Source organism: Octopus bimaculoides, chromosome 10, assembly GCF_001194135.2.
Source record: "Octopus bimaculoides isolate UCB-OBI-ISO-001 chromosome 10, ASM119413v2, whole genome shotgun sequence".
Classification (NCBI taxonomy): Eukaryota; Metazoa; Mollusca; class Cephalopoda; order Octopoda; family Octopodidae; genus Octopus; species Octopus bimaculoides.
In genome coordinates this window covers 50,034,166-50,050,030 of record NC_068990.1, presented here as the reverse complement: position 1 = coordinate 50,050,030, position 15,865 = coordinate 50,034,166, and the positions used below count along the sequence as shown (strand labels likewise).

The window sequence follows — 15,865 nt, the reverse complement described above, 5'->3', positions numbered from 1 at the left end:
ATATATATATATATATGGAGAATCTACTAGGATAGATGCAAGCGCTAATTTATAAAAACATGTGGCATATTAATAAAAATCTGTAAATGTGCAACCATCCAGATATCTGAGTACCTTATTATTTTTTCTAATATATATATATATAACAAATGCGTAAACTAATATCTGTGTCAGTGTGTCAAACTTCGACCCCTTCTCTCACTATTCATTGGCACTCCTACTATTGCTCAAGCTGGAGTGAGAGTAATAGGCAGAGGCGGTGATGGTGCAGACAGAGAGGGAGAGAGAGAGAAATTTAGGGAGAGTTGATAATGTTTTTATTAAAAGTAGTAGTGTTGATGATGGCAGTGGGAGTAATAAGATTGAGAGAAAGAAGGGACTGAACTAACATACTGAACACAATTCTTTTACACACACATTTAGCCTTTCTGTGATGGTAATGGGGTGATAGTAATAGTATGAGCTGTAGTTATAATAATGGAGGAGGTGGCAAAGGCAGTCAGGGATGACAGTGAGAGTAAGTGATGTGAAAGTCAGTGATGATAATGGTGGTGGAGGGGAAGGTGGCAAAGCCAAAGGTATTGATGGTGGTGGCGTCAGAAGTTTGAATGGTGTGTGCATGGCCGATGTGGTGGCAATGGTGGTGGTACTGTTGTTTATCATACAATAAACTCCCAAGTTGACAAATTATATCATTGTTTTAATGAAAATTGTTCATTGCTTGAAAAATATTGTTGAAGTTGAATAAAATTTAATATGTACTCAATGCATGAAGTGTTATTGTTGGACCCAAGGTCTAATGAAGAGCCCTCCACAAGAGCTATGTTAAAAGCTGCCCAATAGGGCAGCTTTTAAGCTAATATATATATATATATATATATATATATATTACACACACACACACACACACACACACACATACATACATATATAAGATGAGCTTCTTTTAGTTTCTGTCTCCCAAATCCACTCACAAGGATTTGGTCAGTTTGAGGCTAGTAGAAGACACTTGCCCAAGGTGCTACACAGTTGGACTGAACCCAGAACTATGTGATTGGGAAACAAACTGCTTCAGAATCAAAATATTACAAATTTAACACAATCTGGCTTTCTTTCTCTGTTATATGACATTGCTTATCATAAATAACACCCATGCTAAAACATCCAACTTGCTGTTACTTGAGGTCTCAACAATGAAATACTGATAAAAGTGAAAAGTGACACTTCATATGATCAAAGCTTGTTGATTTTTTATTATTTTTATCTTGTTTGCCCAATGCAGATTACTAATTTAATGATTTTCATGCAGGTTGAAGCTTCCTTAACAAGTGATCCTGATAATTTGGATCTTCTCAAGTTGAAGAAAGATTTACAGGTTAGTACAGCTGTTTCTGACCACTTTGCCTTCATTGTAAAACTAGTTGCACTAATAAATATTCTACCATTGCCAATTATATATAGTCAGTGTATTAATTAGTTACTTTAGAAGTATGGAAATATTGTCTCTATTTTAGATAAACTCAATTCTTTAATTTATTTAGATGTTTTCTATTTTATTCAAGTAGATGTTTCCCTTTTGAATAAGAAAGTTAATAATGGAATGTACTATTGTCCTAATATGAAAAAGTTATGAAATTACATCAGAAAGTCATGAAAGTTGTTATTTTTTTGAGTATGACTGAAAAGTTGGGGCTTTTATTCTTGCTAAAACTAGAAGTTTAGTCTTTATATTATTACTTAGGAATAATTGGTTTGTATTTTTGTCTTCAAACCTTTCAGCTGTCAATTAGTTTGGGGTTTTAGTTATTTAACTTGGCATATATTACTGGTTTTTTTATTTATTTAATCACACATGATTTGAATTAAGAGTATAATTATTTAATTCTTGCTTATTTTAATATTGCATTATATCATACTGGTTCTTTCAAGGAAGTTTTTGTTTTGCTAAAAACTTTTCAGATATTTTGAACTCTTGGCATATTATTTGATCTGTTCGAAAGTTGTTCTGTTTACAGTGTTGGATTTTGAGTTTTAGTCTGTTTTGATAGTTCTTGTAACATACATACAAATACAGACACAATTTCATAGTCTTTGTAGTCAGTTTCTTAATTTTAAAGAAATTTATCATCAGTAAATGTTTTCAGTTATGTTAATCAGTTAATGAAATTTTACCCCCAAATGTTGCTCATTGTAAGTAATTTAGTAGAGTATATCTAAATCCTAGTGAATTTTTTTTTAAATGATTTTTAGTGAAAGTTAGAATCTTAGAAAATTTGTGATGGTCTATGTTATGGGGAAAAAATTCTAATGTATTATAAATTTTATGCTATGAAGAAGAAAAATTTTAGATTTTCTCCAACATAACAAAATTTATTCCACCAAACATTTTTAGTTATAATGAGTCTTAATTGATAATTTCAAATACTTAATTCATAAGTACTTAGTGTTTTATTGATATTTATATATTATAGTAACATGCATTTATTAAATGCTAGATTTCATATATTTGGCATTGGTATGTTTTATGGGAGCAATGTGCCTGTGATATCTCCTTTACTCTATTTTTCCATTCATTTTATAACAATTCAGTCTATTTTGATTGTAAGAAATATATTTAATGGCTATGAGCAATGTTAGTTAATTTAAATATGAGGCGATTACAATATATATATATTTTTTATTTGCATCTTAGCATGATTCTAAATTAAATTATTTGGCACTTTCATTTATGAGCTCTTCTGAAGTTAAGAACTTTCAAGAAAAGTATTTGTACCTCCTTCATTTAGTATTAATCATTCCTCCTTTTTTTTACTGCCTCCCATAGATTTGTCTTGTGCTATTGTATGAAATATTGCAAATGAATTCAGTTTCACTTCCTGCTAAATTTATCCTTGTCCACTGTTTTTATTACCCACACTGTACTGTGATCCTGGTGATCATATCTGAGAGAGTTGTTCTCCTGCCTTTGGTGTGATAACATAAACACAACCAAGTGTTTCAACTTTTTCCCCTCACTTTCTTCTTTGCCATTCTTATTACTGTTTCTAGTGAAATACATGGATACTTCAGCATTAAGTAATGTTTTTGCAAAGTCATCGTTGATGCACAATGAAAAGATTTCTGTCAGTGTTGTTCATTGACAGCCATATATATTCTCATTATTTCTGAGCAATATTCTTTGTTCATCTGGTAGATGAACTTGCAGTCTTGCTATTGCAGGTGCTCTTTCATGAATTGAAATTCTTAAAATGGATGCAACTGCTTTGGACTGTCCAATATACCTACCCATTAAATATTGACTAATTTTGTTATCATTGTTTATTTGAACAGCAGCTTGGTCATTTCATTTCAAGGTGTACAATGACATACTTAATTTACCTCACTGAGGCAACGATTTCAATGTTGCAGTGGCATTTGAATGTTCTTAAAAGAGTTTTGTTACAAGGTACAACTTACTTGTTGTTTGTTTTTCCATTCCTATGAGATTCAGCTCCTCCCATTACAACTGATCTTTGTCTATAAAGAGATAATCTCTCAGTCTATTTTCCTGCCTTTTGATTAAGATGATAAAGATTAATATTTTATTTTAAATAAAATAGTAATTTTACCCTTTAAGAAAAGAAAAAAATAGAGTACCCGTGGTTCAAAAAATATCCCATAAAATATAGGGAGAATGTCTATCTTTCAGTCCACGACACTTGAAAGTTGTATAAATGCTTAAGGGAAGAAATTAGAAAGTAACAAAAAAAGGATGGACAGTGGTATCTGCGACATCTCTTTGAAATGTTGATATTTTCAACTTGATTTTTTTCCTGTTTTTTCTTAAAGGGGGAAATGACTATTTTATTTGTAATCTTTATCATTTTAATCAAATGGCAGGAATGGAGCAATGTGAAATGAAGTGTTTTGCTCAAGAACATAATGCATTACCCAATCTTTGAACTGAGTCAGTGATCTCGCAATCATGAGTGCAACAGCTTAACCACTATGTCATGTGCCTTCACTGTATCTATTCAAATACTTATTTAAAAACAAAACTGAATATTACTTGTAAACTTAAGTGACATTGCATTTATTTTCTCAACAGTTAATGTCAGTTAATTTAAATTGTAAGATGTTATGTTATTTTTTTCTTTTCCTATTTTAGAATAAGCAAAAGAAATTCACCTATAGATAGAAGATAGAGAGATAGATGATATACACTAGAAGTTACATTTAACCTGAAAGAAAGGACACAATTATTTTCTTTTCAGAATTGTTTCACTTTCAGGAGGCAGTGGAATTGAAAAAACCACTTATACTTCATTGAAAATGTAATGAAAAAAAAAATTATATTTGAAGTAACAGTGTACTTTTGAGAAGAAAATGATTAGTGACATATCAGCAATGTTTGTTTAGATTTTTTTTTTAAACCACGAACAAGGTATTTAACTCATTAATAAATATCCATGTTCTAAGTTTTAAAAATCTTAATTTTATGCAGTTACAAAATAAATTTTATAACTCTTAGTATTAGTCTAATACTAATAATGTTTTCTCCAGAATGCACTCTACCAGAATGTCTTGGTTTCATTTGTGCAATTATGTATAGAGCAGAACAATATATCTAACAATTGCTTGTTGGCACAATCTAGATAATTATATTTACAAAATACAAATTGATAATACATGAGACAACTCCAGACCTATATCTATTTCATGTAGTCACATGACTGACCAAGCTATCAAATGTTACACATTGCTGGTCATAGCATGCTATACATCATATTAGCCTTCAAATGATGCCACCCCACTGTCTAGGTGAGCATCCCCCCCTAATTGAAAGGGAGACTGGAGCAATGTGAAATGAAGTGTTTTGCTCAAGAACATACTGCATCACCCAATCTTTGAACTGAACCCATGATCTAGCAATCATGAGTGCAACAGCTTAACCACTATGTCATGTGCCTTCACTGTATCTATTCAAATACTTATTTAAAAACAAAAGTGAATATTAACTGTAAACTTAAGTGACATTGCATATATTTTCTCAACAGTTTATGTCTGTTAATTTAAATTGTAAGATGTTATGTTTTTTTTGTTTTTTGTTTTTTTTTCCTATTTTAGAATAAGCAAAAGAAATTCACCTAAATGGTAACCATTTTAGAATTGTAAATTGTATGTAATTTTATCTCATATAATCTATTTCGTCTCCACTATATAGATTGTACTCGCCTCATATTCATTTTTGAATTATCTGAATGCATGTGTATGGTTGCTTTTCACATGCAATAATGGCAATGCTGTTGTTGTTATGTTGTATGAATGCCTTCTGCTCCTCCTAACCTAGTCCTCTAAGTCCATATTGGTTGAGTCAATCTAATTTGTTCTCAGACTCTTGTATTTCTAGATGAAGGGGCGATACACGCTCTTCGTATGTTTTGAAAGACTCACAGACGGTGATCCTTGAGTAGTAAGTATACTCTCCACAGTTTGAATACTTGAACTAGTTACACTTCTGTGGTGGGATATTGACACAAACAACACCATGTGAAAAATGGAACGTTTTTCCATCTTTTTTTTACCTTTTTATATACTTTTAAAATAAAAAATTTTAGTCTAAATTAAATTTGATCTTGTTTATTCTGTGTTTCCATGTGTTTTGGGAACATGCCGGCATCTACAAATGTTCCTTGACATTTCTAACTTGGAACCTATTTCTCTTCATATTGTCAAAGCATGTCTCAGCATGTATTGAAGAATGCCTATAGATTGCCTGCCCATTAACACAGTCCTCTTTCAGTTACTTTTTCTTCATTCGCAGTACTTCATATATGTACTTACGGTTTTGCTATGAAGTTGCCTTTTAAAATTTAAACTTATATTGCTATATTATGGTATATAAACAGAATTATTAGATTTTTGAAAATATTGATTATCTATTAGAGCTTAGAACAATTAAATAGTACCTCATGTTTAGAAACATGTGTAAACAGACTAATTTTGGATACCTGAATGCACCATCAAAATTAACTATTGTAATTTAAATGTGTAGTGTTTAAAAATCCTTTTTTTTTTACACCAGCTAAGTCTCATGGAAACACAATAGGTATTACTTAAATTTTTCATCCAGCTGTATCTTATTACTAATAAAAGATCATAAATTGGCAGGGTAGAAGCACAAAACAAAAGACTTTAATATTTTTGTTCTACTACATTTTGAGTTCCAAGAAATTGATAAAATAAGTGCCAGTAGCGTACTGGACCAATTCAGTTGATTTCCTTTCAAGAATAACCTCTGTACCTTATCAAAGGAAATTTTCACCAATATTGTGGCATTACGTATTTCTGGCTTAACATCCAAAGAAAAATTGTCTTTTGGTTATCCCAAACACATCTTTACTAGTGAAGTTTGATCAGTGAAATATTAAACTCATAACTCTTTTTTGAATCTCTTCATCTCCTATGGTTAGCTCAACTAACACTGACTGGTAAATAGATATTTTACACATTTTTGTAGGTAGCTGTTAAATATTTGCTATCACAAAGTATTGTTCATCTTGAGCAAAACCACATTATTGTGTGAATATCTTCAAAATTTGAGCTTTTTTGAGTTGAGTTAATCTAAATTAGTTTTCTCCTAATTTGACTACTAGGTGTAATTGAGTCAAAAACTATAGAAAATTCTTAAAAGCTTAAGATAATATGCAGTTGAAGCTTTAGAGAATTGCACCAGTAAAGAATTTGTTTTAGAAATACTTTTGAAAAAATTTTATAGCTTCCGTTTTAACTAAACAAATTAGAAATTCTGAATAGAATAGATCTTTATAATTTATTGAAATATGGTAGGAAAAAAAAACTGGCTAATTTACAAACTTGTTTTTTCTTTACTTTTAATAATTTAAACATTCCAATCATTAAAGTCAATCAAAGAAATTTTAGTAAATTTTGTCCTTGTAAATTGGAGAATGTCTGTCTGTTAAGACTTGAGGTGATATATTTGTTTTATTTTAATGTTGTGGACCCTATTTTAAAAAAGAAAAACATTTTTGGGGCCTTGTTGCTGGGATTTTAATGACTGCTTTCAGTGATTTCAGTCCTTTCTTGTAACATTTCCTTGTCTCTTTTATCTTTTTGGTTTATTTGATCTAACACAACTTTTTGTCTCTTCAGGAGGTGATAGAACTAACTCTGCAGCTGCTGAACATTGGCCCAACTTCAGGAAGTTCTAATGCTGAAGAAGGCAATGGTGAAGAAGTATCAACAAACACAGAAGCTGCAGAAGCAGTTCAGACAACCTGGAGTGCTGGGGATGCTTGTCAAGCTCTTTGGTCTGTAGATGGACAGTAAGTATTAAATCAGTTCATTTCAAATTACTATAGAAACATTTAAGCAAAAATAAATTGTATGTGTGTGTGTGTGTTTATATATATATATATATATATCTGTCTGTATGTGGTTGATGATGCGCAGACACACACTGAGACTGCGACATCTCTGGCTTTATGTAGATGACGGTGAACAGGTGTGGTCGCCGTTTGTGAGGCGTGCTTTCCTGCAACTCGTATCCATGACCAAACTGCAGTCGTGGGTCGAAAAGAGACTGAGGAAGGGCGAATGGCACCGCGAGTGTCGTGTTGCTCTCAAGCAACTATGCTGTCCCAGGTCGACCTTGAGCAACTGCAACACAACCAAAGCATTCTATAGGTGATTAGTGGAGGGGAGGTACAACGACAATCTTGGGGGCAAACTTGGGTGTCGATGAGGAATACCTGATCCGCCTGTTCAAGACGACTTTTGGGCTGGGACCTATGGACAACTTCCAAAGATCCCTGGCCTGGCAGTCCTATCAAGAAGTGCTACCCATTTGGGATAAGCTCTACAGGCATGGCTCGAGAAACATAAGGCTGACCTGCCTGACATTCGGTCAGAGGGATGAAACCATTCTGCACACACTCGTTACAGTGTCCAACCATTTCTGACCTGTGGGCCTATGTCGAACGACTGCTATCGTGTGTGGGACGAGTCAGTTTATCAACCGAATATATCGTGAATATTGTCATACCTCCTTCCTTGAAATGGGAAGGAAGACCCATTTTCATCGTACTTGTGGCTATGGCGAAAGAATGTGTATGGTGGACGCATCTGAAAGGTCTAGAGATGAACACTTTCCTCTCTGGTGAATCTCTCATCAACTTCTTCAAGTATCACTTGAAGAGGAAGGTGAGAGGGAAGTCTTGTCTAGTGAATGTTTCAAAAAAAGATGGGTGAATGTAGCAAGGATGGCATGTGTGAATGATGGAGCCACATTGAGCATAATCCTATGAACCTAAAAAAGAAAGGAAAAAAGAGTCACTTGCTGTAATGTGTTTTTTTGCATGACATTATTGCCAGAGGTTACCGTGGTCTTTTCCATAGGCTTTTCTTTCCATGGATAAACCTAGTCTGTTTCCCCTTTTTACATCATGGCATTTCTGTGATACACGATCCCTATTGATCGGGGGGTGGGGGTGTTCCACGATCCCTTTTGATCGAATTTCTATCCCCCTTCCCTTTTTTCTCTCTTCCCAAAAAGAATAGCTCTACTTTGTATTTTGTCCCCTCTGTGTTCAGCCTTGTGTGGCCAATAAAGAAACATCTATCTGCCTGCCTGCTTGCTTACCAACCACATGGTTCCAGGTTCAGTCCCACTGCATAGCACCTTAGTGTGTTTACATCCCCGTAACTTAGCGGTTCGGCAAAAGATACCGATAGAATATATCCTCAAATTCTTGACATAAAAACTTTGGTTTTGTTCTTTTATTATTTCTAATATTTTCAGTTAAGTTTCCAACATTACAAGTCATTCTTATTAAACACAAAGCTTGAGTGCCTCTTGAGCCATCAAAGGAGCCCCTGTATGATTAGTTGGGCAGGTAGAAATTGTGGCCAAATCTCACCCTACTGTATGAGAAGAAAACATGGGTTAATATGGCTCTAGGTTTCTCGCATGTAGGAAAAAAATGGGATGGTCAAAGTTGAAAATCCTTTCACCAAAGACCTGTTCATTCAGAGCCAGCCATGGTCTAAATTGTTGTTAAGCAACAATCTGATGCCTTGTGGCTGTATAAAAAAAATTGCTACTATGACTATAATTGTAGATATCATTCTTTTACATTTATAAAATGGTGTGCCAGTACTATTTACAAGTATGTATTTACTAGAGAATAAATTGTGTGATATTTATATCACACTTACAAAAAAAAAAAAGACGTTTGTTTATATTTATACATGTGGCTGCACATTTAGTTTTAAAAACATCTAAAAAGCAGATTGATTTGTCAGTAGGCAGATTAGCTTAATGGTAAAACACGTGGTCGGAGTCTTGAAGGGTATGGGTTCAAGTACCATGGCTGGTTGTTGACAAATTTTTTCATTTTGTAAGGGTAATTTACCCAATGTTTCAGCTGTTCCAACTGTGTCTGTGTTCAAAAATAAATTAGCTTATTTCTATCTACCTATCTGTATATATATATATATATATATATATCAGTACATATTGTAAAGCTGAGTTTGTGAGTGTGTGTGTGTTGCATCTATAGAAATCCACACCTTACAAGATAGCAATCTGGGAGTTGCACCAATGGATTCCTCATGGTCGAAAATGCCATTTATTATTATTTTTAATTTTTTTTTGTTTTGCTTCCTAAGATGTGAATTTTTGCATTAAAAATAATTTTAAACCATAACTTCTAACAATTTTCAAGTCGGGGCATTTGCAAACATGAGTTAAGTCCCCTTCTAGCGACAGTGTAAAGAGAGAGAGAGAGATAACAGATTTTTAAAGTTTTGTCTTTTTAGTGAGTGATACACAATATAAATGATATTCTCCATTTCTCCACAACTTATTTCCAAATTTGCTGAATCTGTTGCTCTACTCATAGCGACATATAACTGGTCGTGCATGGAGAGAGCAGGAGTAACCAGACCAAAAATCATAAGTGTTCACTGTAGACACGCTCCTTCGCAAACGATCAGCTATTATTTTGTAAACAATGTTACAAAACTGTTCATGTTTTCGAATTTTATATATATATATGCCTTCGATGCAAATGGTTTTTGTTATACGACGCCGTATTTTACAATCCTGTAAATAATAATAAAGGTATTTTTATATAAGCTTAAAGTGTATGGCGTTCACCGTGCAATGACTAAAGAAAATAGTCTAATAACGAGGCATATAAGCACTCAACAGAAAAAAAGAAGGCTTTCCTATCCGCGTGTGAAGGTAACACACTTAGTCATGTTAACAAAGGGATGTGGGTTCGCATTCCACGCGGATGGGAAAAGCCTTTATTTTTTTGTCGGGGGCTTATATGCTCCATTATTAGACTATTTTCGTTAGTCATGGCATAAGCTTTAAGCTTATATAAAAATACCATTATTATTATTATTTATAGGATTGTAAAATATGGCACCGTATAATAAAGCCATTCGCACCGAAAGCATATACATGTATATATATGCATGCTTACTATAGCCTCAGGCTGACCAAAATCTTGTCAGTGGATTTCGTACTCAGAAACTGAAAGAAGACTGTCGTATATTTGTGTGTGTGTGCCTGTGTTGTGTTTATACCCCCACCATTGCTTGACAACTGATGTTGCTTTGTTTACATTCCTGTAACTTAGCGGTTTGGTAAAAGACAGACAGAATGAGTACTAAGTTTACAAAGAATAAATCCTGTGCTTAATTTCTTCAACCAACAGCGGTGCTCCACCATGGCCACAGTCACATGACTGAAACAAGTAAAGCAATAAAAATCTATGCCATTTTAATCTCGAGCAAGGTCGGGTATCTCTGCTAGTATATATAAATGGAAATGATTATATAGTTAGTGGAAAGTTTTATTAAGATATTCCAGAATTAAATCTCTTCTGCACATGTAGGATGCTAGTTACTGCAAATGGTATCAGCACATCTCCAATATTGAAGCAAAAAATGCATAGTCTTAATATAAATTATTGAAATTACAAAAAACTAATCAATGGCATTAATTTAGATTGGGTCACCAAACTTTTTCCATAGTGGGCCAGATAAATATTTTGTTCAATTCACCACAACTGAGCCATCTCACTTCTGTGTAGTAAGGCAAGTCACAGAAATTAAAATCCATTTCTTCAAGGAAAGCCTGGAACTGTCGGTGATTAAGCCCTTGATTCCGAATAAAGTTCACCACAGTTGTAACCGGTTTTAGTACGCAAGAAATAATCTCAAGGTTTCAATTAACACTACAAACACAAGAAGTTGTGACGTTCTAGAGAGATCAGTAGACTCATCCATTGCAAGAGAATACCACAAAAATTTCTTAGCTTTCTCATGTATATGTATATTCTCTCCAAGTTCTATTCTCCGCACAACTGAATTTGCTGAAAGGCTGATACAGTCAAACATGTTAGCTTTTTCAGGACACAAGTCATTTGCTGTTTCCATCATGTACTCTTTTATAAAGTTTCTGTCAGTAAATGGTTTTCCTCGCTCTGTCAACTTCTTCACTATTTTGTAACTTACACGAGTGATAGATTCATTTCCAACAAACTTTTTCGTAAAGAAATTCTTTTGAGATTCCAAACTACATTTCAAAGATTCAAATTTCTCGGACCGCAACTTTTCTCCCCATTTATTGAAAGTGCAACATTCATCATCAACCTTTCTCTTCTTAGTAGCCATAATGATGGGTGAAGAAAAACAAAAGCAGTCTTAGGCCTCAGCGTCAGATATTCCTGTTTTAATTGTAACTAGCAGGACCTGTGAAAAATTCACAGAAAACATAAAAAATGTAAGCATCTATAAAGTGTACTGGTGTCATGAGAAATGTTTGCATATTATGCCCATCTGTCTTTACATTCTGAGTTCAAATTCTACCAAGGTTGACTTTACCTTTCGTCCTTTAGGGGTCAATAAATTAAGTACCAGTTGTGTACTGGGGTCAATCTAAACAACTGGCCCCCTCCCCACAAAAATTTCAGGCCTAGAAAAGTATATTGTGACAGTTACAGAATATAGAAAGTAACGTAACACCAATGACTATATAATCTAACCAAAATATCTCAGTTACACAAACGTAAACGGAATTACTATTTATCCTTAAAATACATCGTACAGAACCTTTTTGGTTTAGTGGTACAGAACGTTTTTCGGGTATTCTTTTATTCTTTTACTTGTTTCAGTCATTTCACAGTGGCCATGCTGGAGCACCACCCTTTAGTCGAAATTGATCCCTGGACTTATTCCCTGTAAGCCTGGTGAACAACTAAATTACAAGGATGCAAATGCACCAATATCGGTTGTCAAGCAATGCTGGTGGTGGGACAAACACACACACATACATACACACATACAACTGGCTTGGAGGTAGTGGTAATGTTGGCTGGTGCAATTTTGTTGTTTGCTGGTATGCCGAGAGAAATCCAGCAGGCCCCTAACTGGTTCCCTGATCTGAAAGGTGTAATGATGGAGCAGCTGGTGTGCTGGTGATGCTAGCTGGTGTGGTGGTCTTCCTCACAGTAGTTTATGGTAGACAGTATTTTTTGTGTATGTCACACCACGTTTTTGGCCTTGTCTGTTATCCCAATTGAGTGTCATTATTCTTACTTTGATATTGTTCATAGCTTGTGCTCTTGAAAATGCAAGATATAATTGACCATGAGAAAATACTTTTTCAAATGTTTGCCCTTGAGCCTTATTAATTGTCATTGAATATGCAAGTCGAAGTGGAAGCTGAAGTCTGTTTAGTGTGAATGGAATATTTGCATCACTTGGGCTAAGTTTTATTCTGAGAAATTTTTTTTTTTTTTTTTTTTTTTTTTTTTTTTCTATTTCTTCTGGTGTGCAGTTGTTGAAAATTTCTGGGTACAAATTGAAATGCAAAAGAACGAAATAATAAATAGATTTATGAATGAAAGTTTGGTAATTGCGTTTATTTCCACCACGCGACACTTATTATTGCAAACATGTTTTAACTAACCTAACCTATACTATACACACATGCAAATACATTCACACACACACACACACACATATATATATATATATATCTCGAGTTGTAGCTGTGGAGTACTCAGCCATTTGTGAGTTGATTTTATTCTTGTCTGATAATGAAAAGTGAAACTGACAGCCAATATTTGCTGTGTCTATGTATCTATGTATGAATTGTCTCTCACTTTCTTTCTCTTTCACTTCCTTTGTGTCCCTCTTCTCTCCCACTTTTGATTAAACAACGTGTATATGTATCTACTTCTCTTGCGATGTGATAAACATTTAAAAACACAAAACGAGCGCCATCAGCACCCGCTGTCTCTTTCACTCTCTCTCTTTCTCTTTCATTGTTTCTCACTCTCTTTCTTTCCCTCTTACATCCTCTCTGAAATATTTAAAAACACAAAATGAACACCCTCACCACGCACTGTCTCTTTCATTCTCTCTCACTTTCTCACTCTCTTTCTCTTCCTCTCTGAAACATTTAAAAGCACAAAACGAACACTGTCACCAATGATGTCTCTTTCTCTCTCACTCACTCTCTCTTTCTCTCTCACTCCTCTCTTTCTCTCTCACTCCTCTCTCTTTCTATCTTACTTCCTCTCTCTCTCGCTTTGTCACGTCTGATCACTAATAACTGACTAGCCTGAGGCACATCACATGTGCCTCAAGCTAGTCATTATGTAGTAATTATGGCACATGAAATACATAGCACATGACGTGACTGACTCAGTATACATACGACATGCCTAATCTAAGAAGTGTAAGAAGTAGTATAAAAGCATGTTTTTTCATGCTTTTATAAGAAGCAGTATGAAAGCATTCTTTCAGCATCCGACAGCAAGCCGGACAAATTGACATCGTGGGCCGTAGTTTGGTGACCCACGATTTAGATGGTAGCTTACATGCTAATACACTGAATGGTATACCCAAATAGTTCCTAATGAAGAATTTCTAGTTGAGACTTTGAAATGGGAGGGGATATAATTTGAAGAAATTAAGCATTTCACAGCAAATTTTTTTTGTTTTTTTTTTTGCTTGAGTGGTGTCTAATGTTAATTGTACCAAACACAATGACAGTTCAACATATTTCAGTTTTAGTAGGCTTCATCAGCTAAGTCTTTTCACACCTGCCTTGCTAAATGGGCAGGGATATTTACAATTAGAAAATTCATTTGACAAATTTAAGATAACCTAATTTTCCCTTTGTAGGTATTATGAAGCAAAAATTGATGAGATATTGCTTGATGGAACATGTACTGTAACATTTGAGGGTTATGGAAATACAGACATTACACAGGTAAATATTTTGAAGAGAGAAATTAATATTCATTTGGTTTATGCAAAATTTCTCCTGAAATAATTTGTATCTTCTTGGATTTTCTGGTGATTTCTTTTTTTTTTTTATGTTGTACTTTCTTATTTCTTTATTGCTCACAAGGGGCTAAACATAAAGGGGACAGACAAAGGGGTTGAGTCGATTACATCAACGCCAGTGCATAACTGGTACTTAATTTATCAACCCCGAAAGGATGCAAAGCAAAGTCACCTCGGCAAAATTTGAACTCGGAATATAACAGCAGACAAAATACTGCTAAGCATTTTGCTTGGCGTGCTAACGTTTCTGCCAGCTCGCTGCCTTTTGTACTTTCTACAATTTGAAATTAATATTAGCTCAGCTTTATTGTTTAGCTGTGTATTTATAACCATAATAGTTTACTCTTTTACTTGTTTCAGTCATTTGACTGCGGCCATGCTAGAGCATAGCCTTTAATCGAGAAAATCGACCCCAGCGCTTACTCTTTGTAAGCCTAGTACTTATTCTATCAGTCTCTTTTGCCGAACCGCTAAGTTATGGGGACGTCCCCGTAACTTCAGCATCGGGTGTCAAGTGATGTTGGTGGGGACAAACACAGACACACAAGCATACACACGCACACACACACACATATATATATACATATATACGACGGGCTTCTTTCAGTTTCCATCTACCAAATCTACTCACAAGGCTTTGGTCGGCCCAAGGCTATAGTAGAAGACACTTGCCCAAGGTGCCATGCAGTGACACTGAACCCTGAACCATGTGGTTGGTAAGCAAGCTACTTACCACACAGCCACTCCTATGCCTATGCACACAGCCACTCCTACGCCTATTATTCACAAACACTAGATTGCTGCTGAATTTTTTTCTAATTTTTGTTTCCCAATGCTCTAGGCAAATTTATTAAAACCATCTGATGCTGATAATGATCATGGTGTGGATGGATTGGGTCCTGAAGCCAAACGACTTAAATCAAAGTAAGTTAATAATTATTGATCACACTTAAATTAAGATAATTAATACAATGATATTTTCTGGTAATTCTAGGTTGATAGTAAAATTCTTCGTATACTTTATTAGTTAAAAATCATATTGAAATAGGGCCACTTTCATTACAGAGCTTCCAACATCAATGTACAAGTAAATTGCTTAGGTGTTATTGGGTTGGCAAGAAAGTAATTTCGTTTTTCATAAATAGATGGTTGATTTTTTTTAATGACTTTTGTCAATGTCATGATTTTTTTCCTTTTGACATTTGGTAGCCATTACCTTTAGCTTACTTTAGAAGCAAATTGCATGTAATTTTCTTTACAACTATTCAGTGTCATTTTCAACATGGAGTGCAAAAACGAACATTTTCACTATATTTTGCTTTTTTATTTCCTTAAAGGCAAGAAAGCTGCTGAGTCTCACAAAGAGATGTGTGGAGTTCTTAAGTTTAACCCTTTCGTTACCAAACCGCCCAAAGCCGCCCGAAAAAAATTTTGGTTCATATGACCAAGCCGCCCAAAACCGCCCGTAATCACCTATTCATATTTAAATGAG

At 34.4% G+C, this 15,865-nt stretch overlaps 2 protein-coding genes across 3 annotated transcripts in view; both read left to right on the top strand.

Annotated features, from left to right (window-relative positions):
* The window catches only part of LOC106878624 (protein IWS1 homolog), an 863,399-nt gene that overhangs the window by 380,873 nt on the left and 466,661 nt on the right, over positions 1-15,865 (top strand). The window lies entirely within an intron of this gene.
* Positions 1-15,865, top strand: part of LOC106875499 (survival of motor neuron-related-splicing factor 30) — a 34,805-nt gene that overhangs the window by 8,704 nt on the left and 10,236 nt on the right. Inside the window, exons 2-5 of the mRNA XM_014923668.2 lie at positions 1,310-1,375; positions 7,153-7,325; positions 14,209-14,296; positions 15,215-15,297. Coding sequence (XP_014779154.1) covers positions 1,310-1,375; positions 7,153-7,325; positions 14,209-14,296; positions 15,215-15,297 — 410 coding nt within the window. The remainder of the gene's footprint in view (positions 1-1,309; positions 1,376-7,152; positions 7,326-14,208; positions 14,297-15,214; positions 15,298-15,865) is intronic.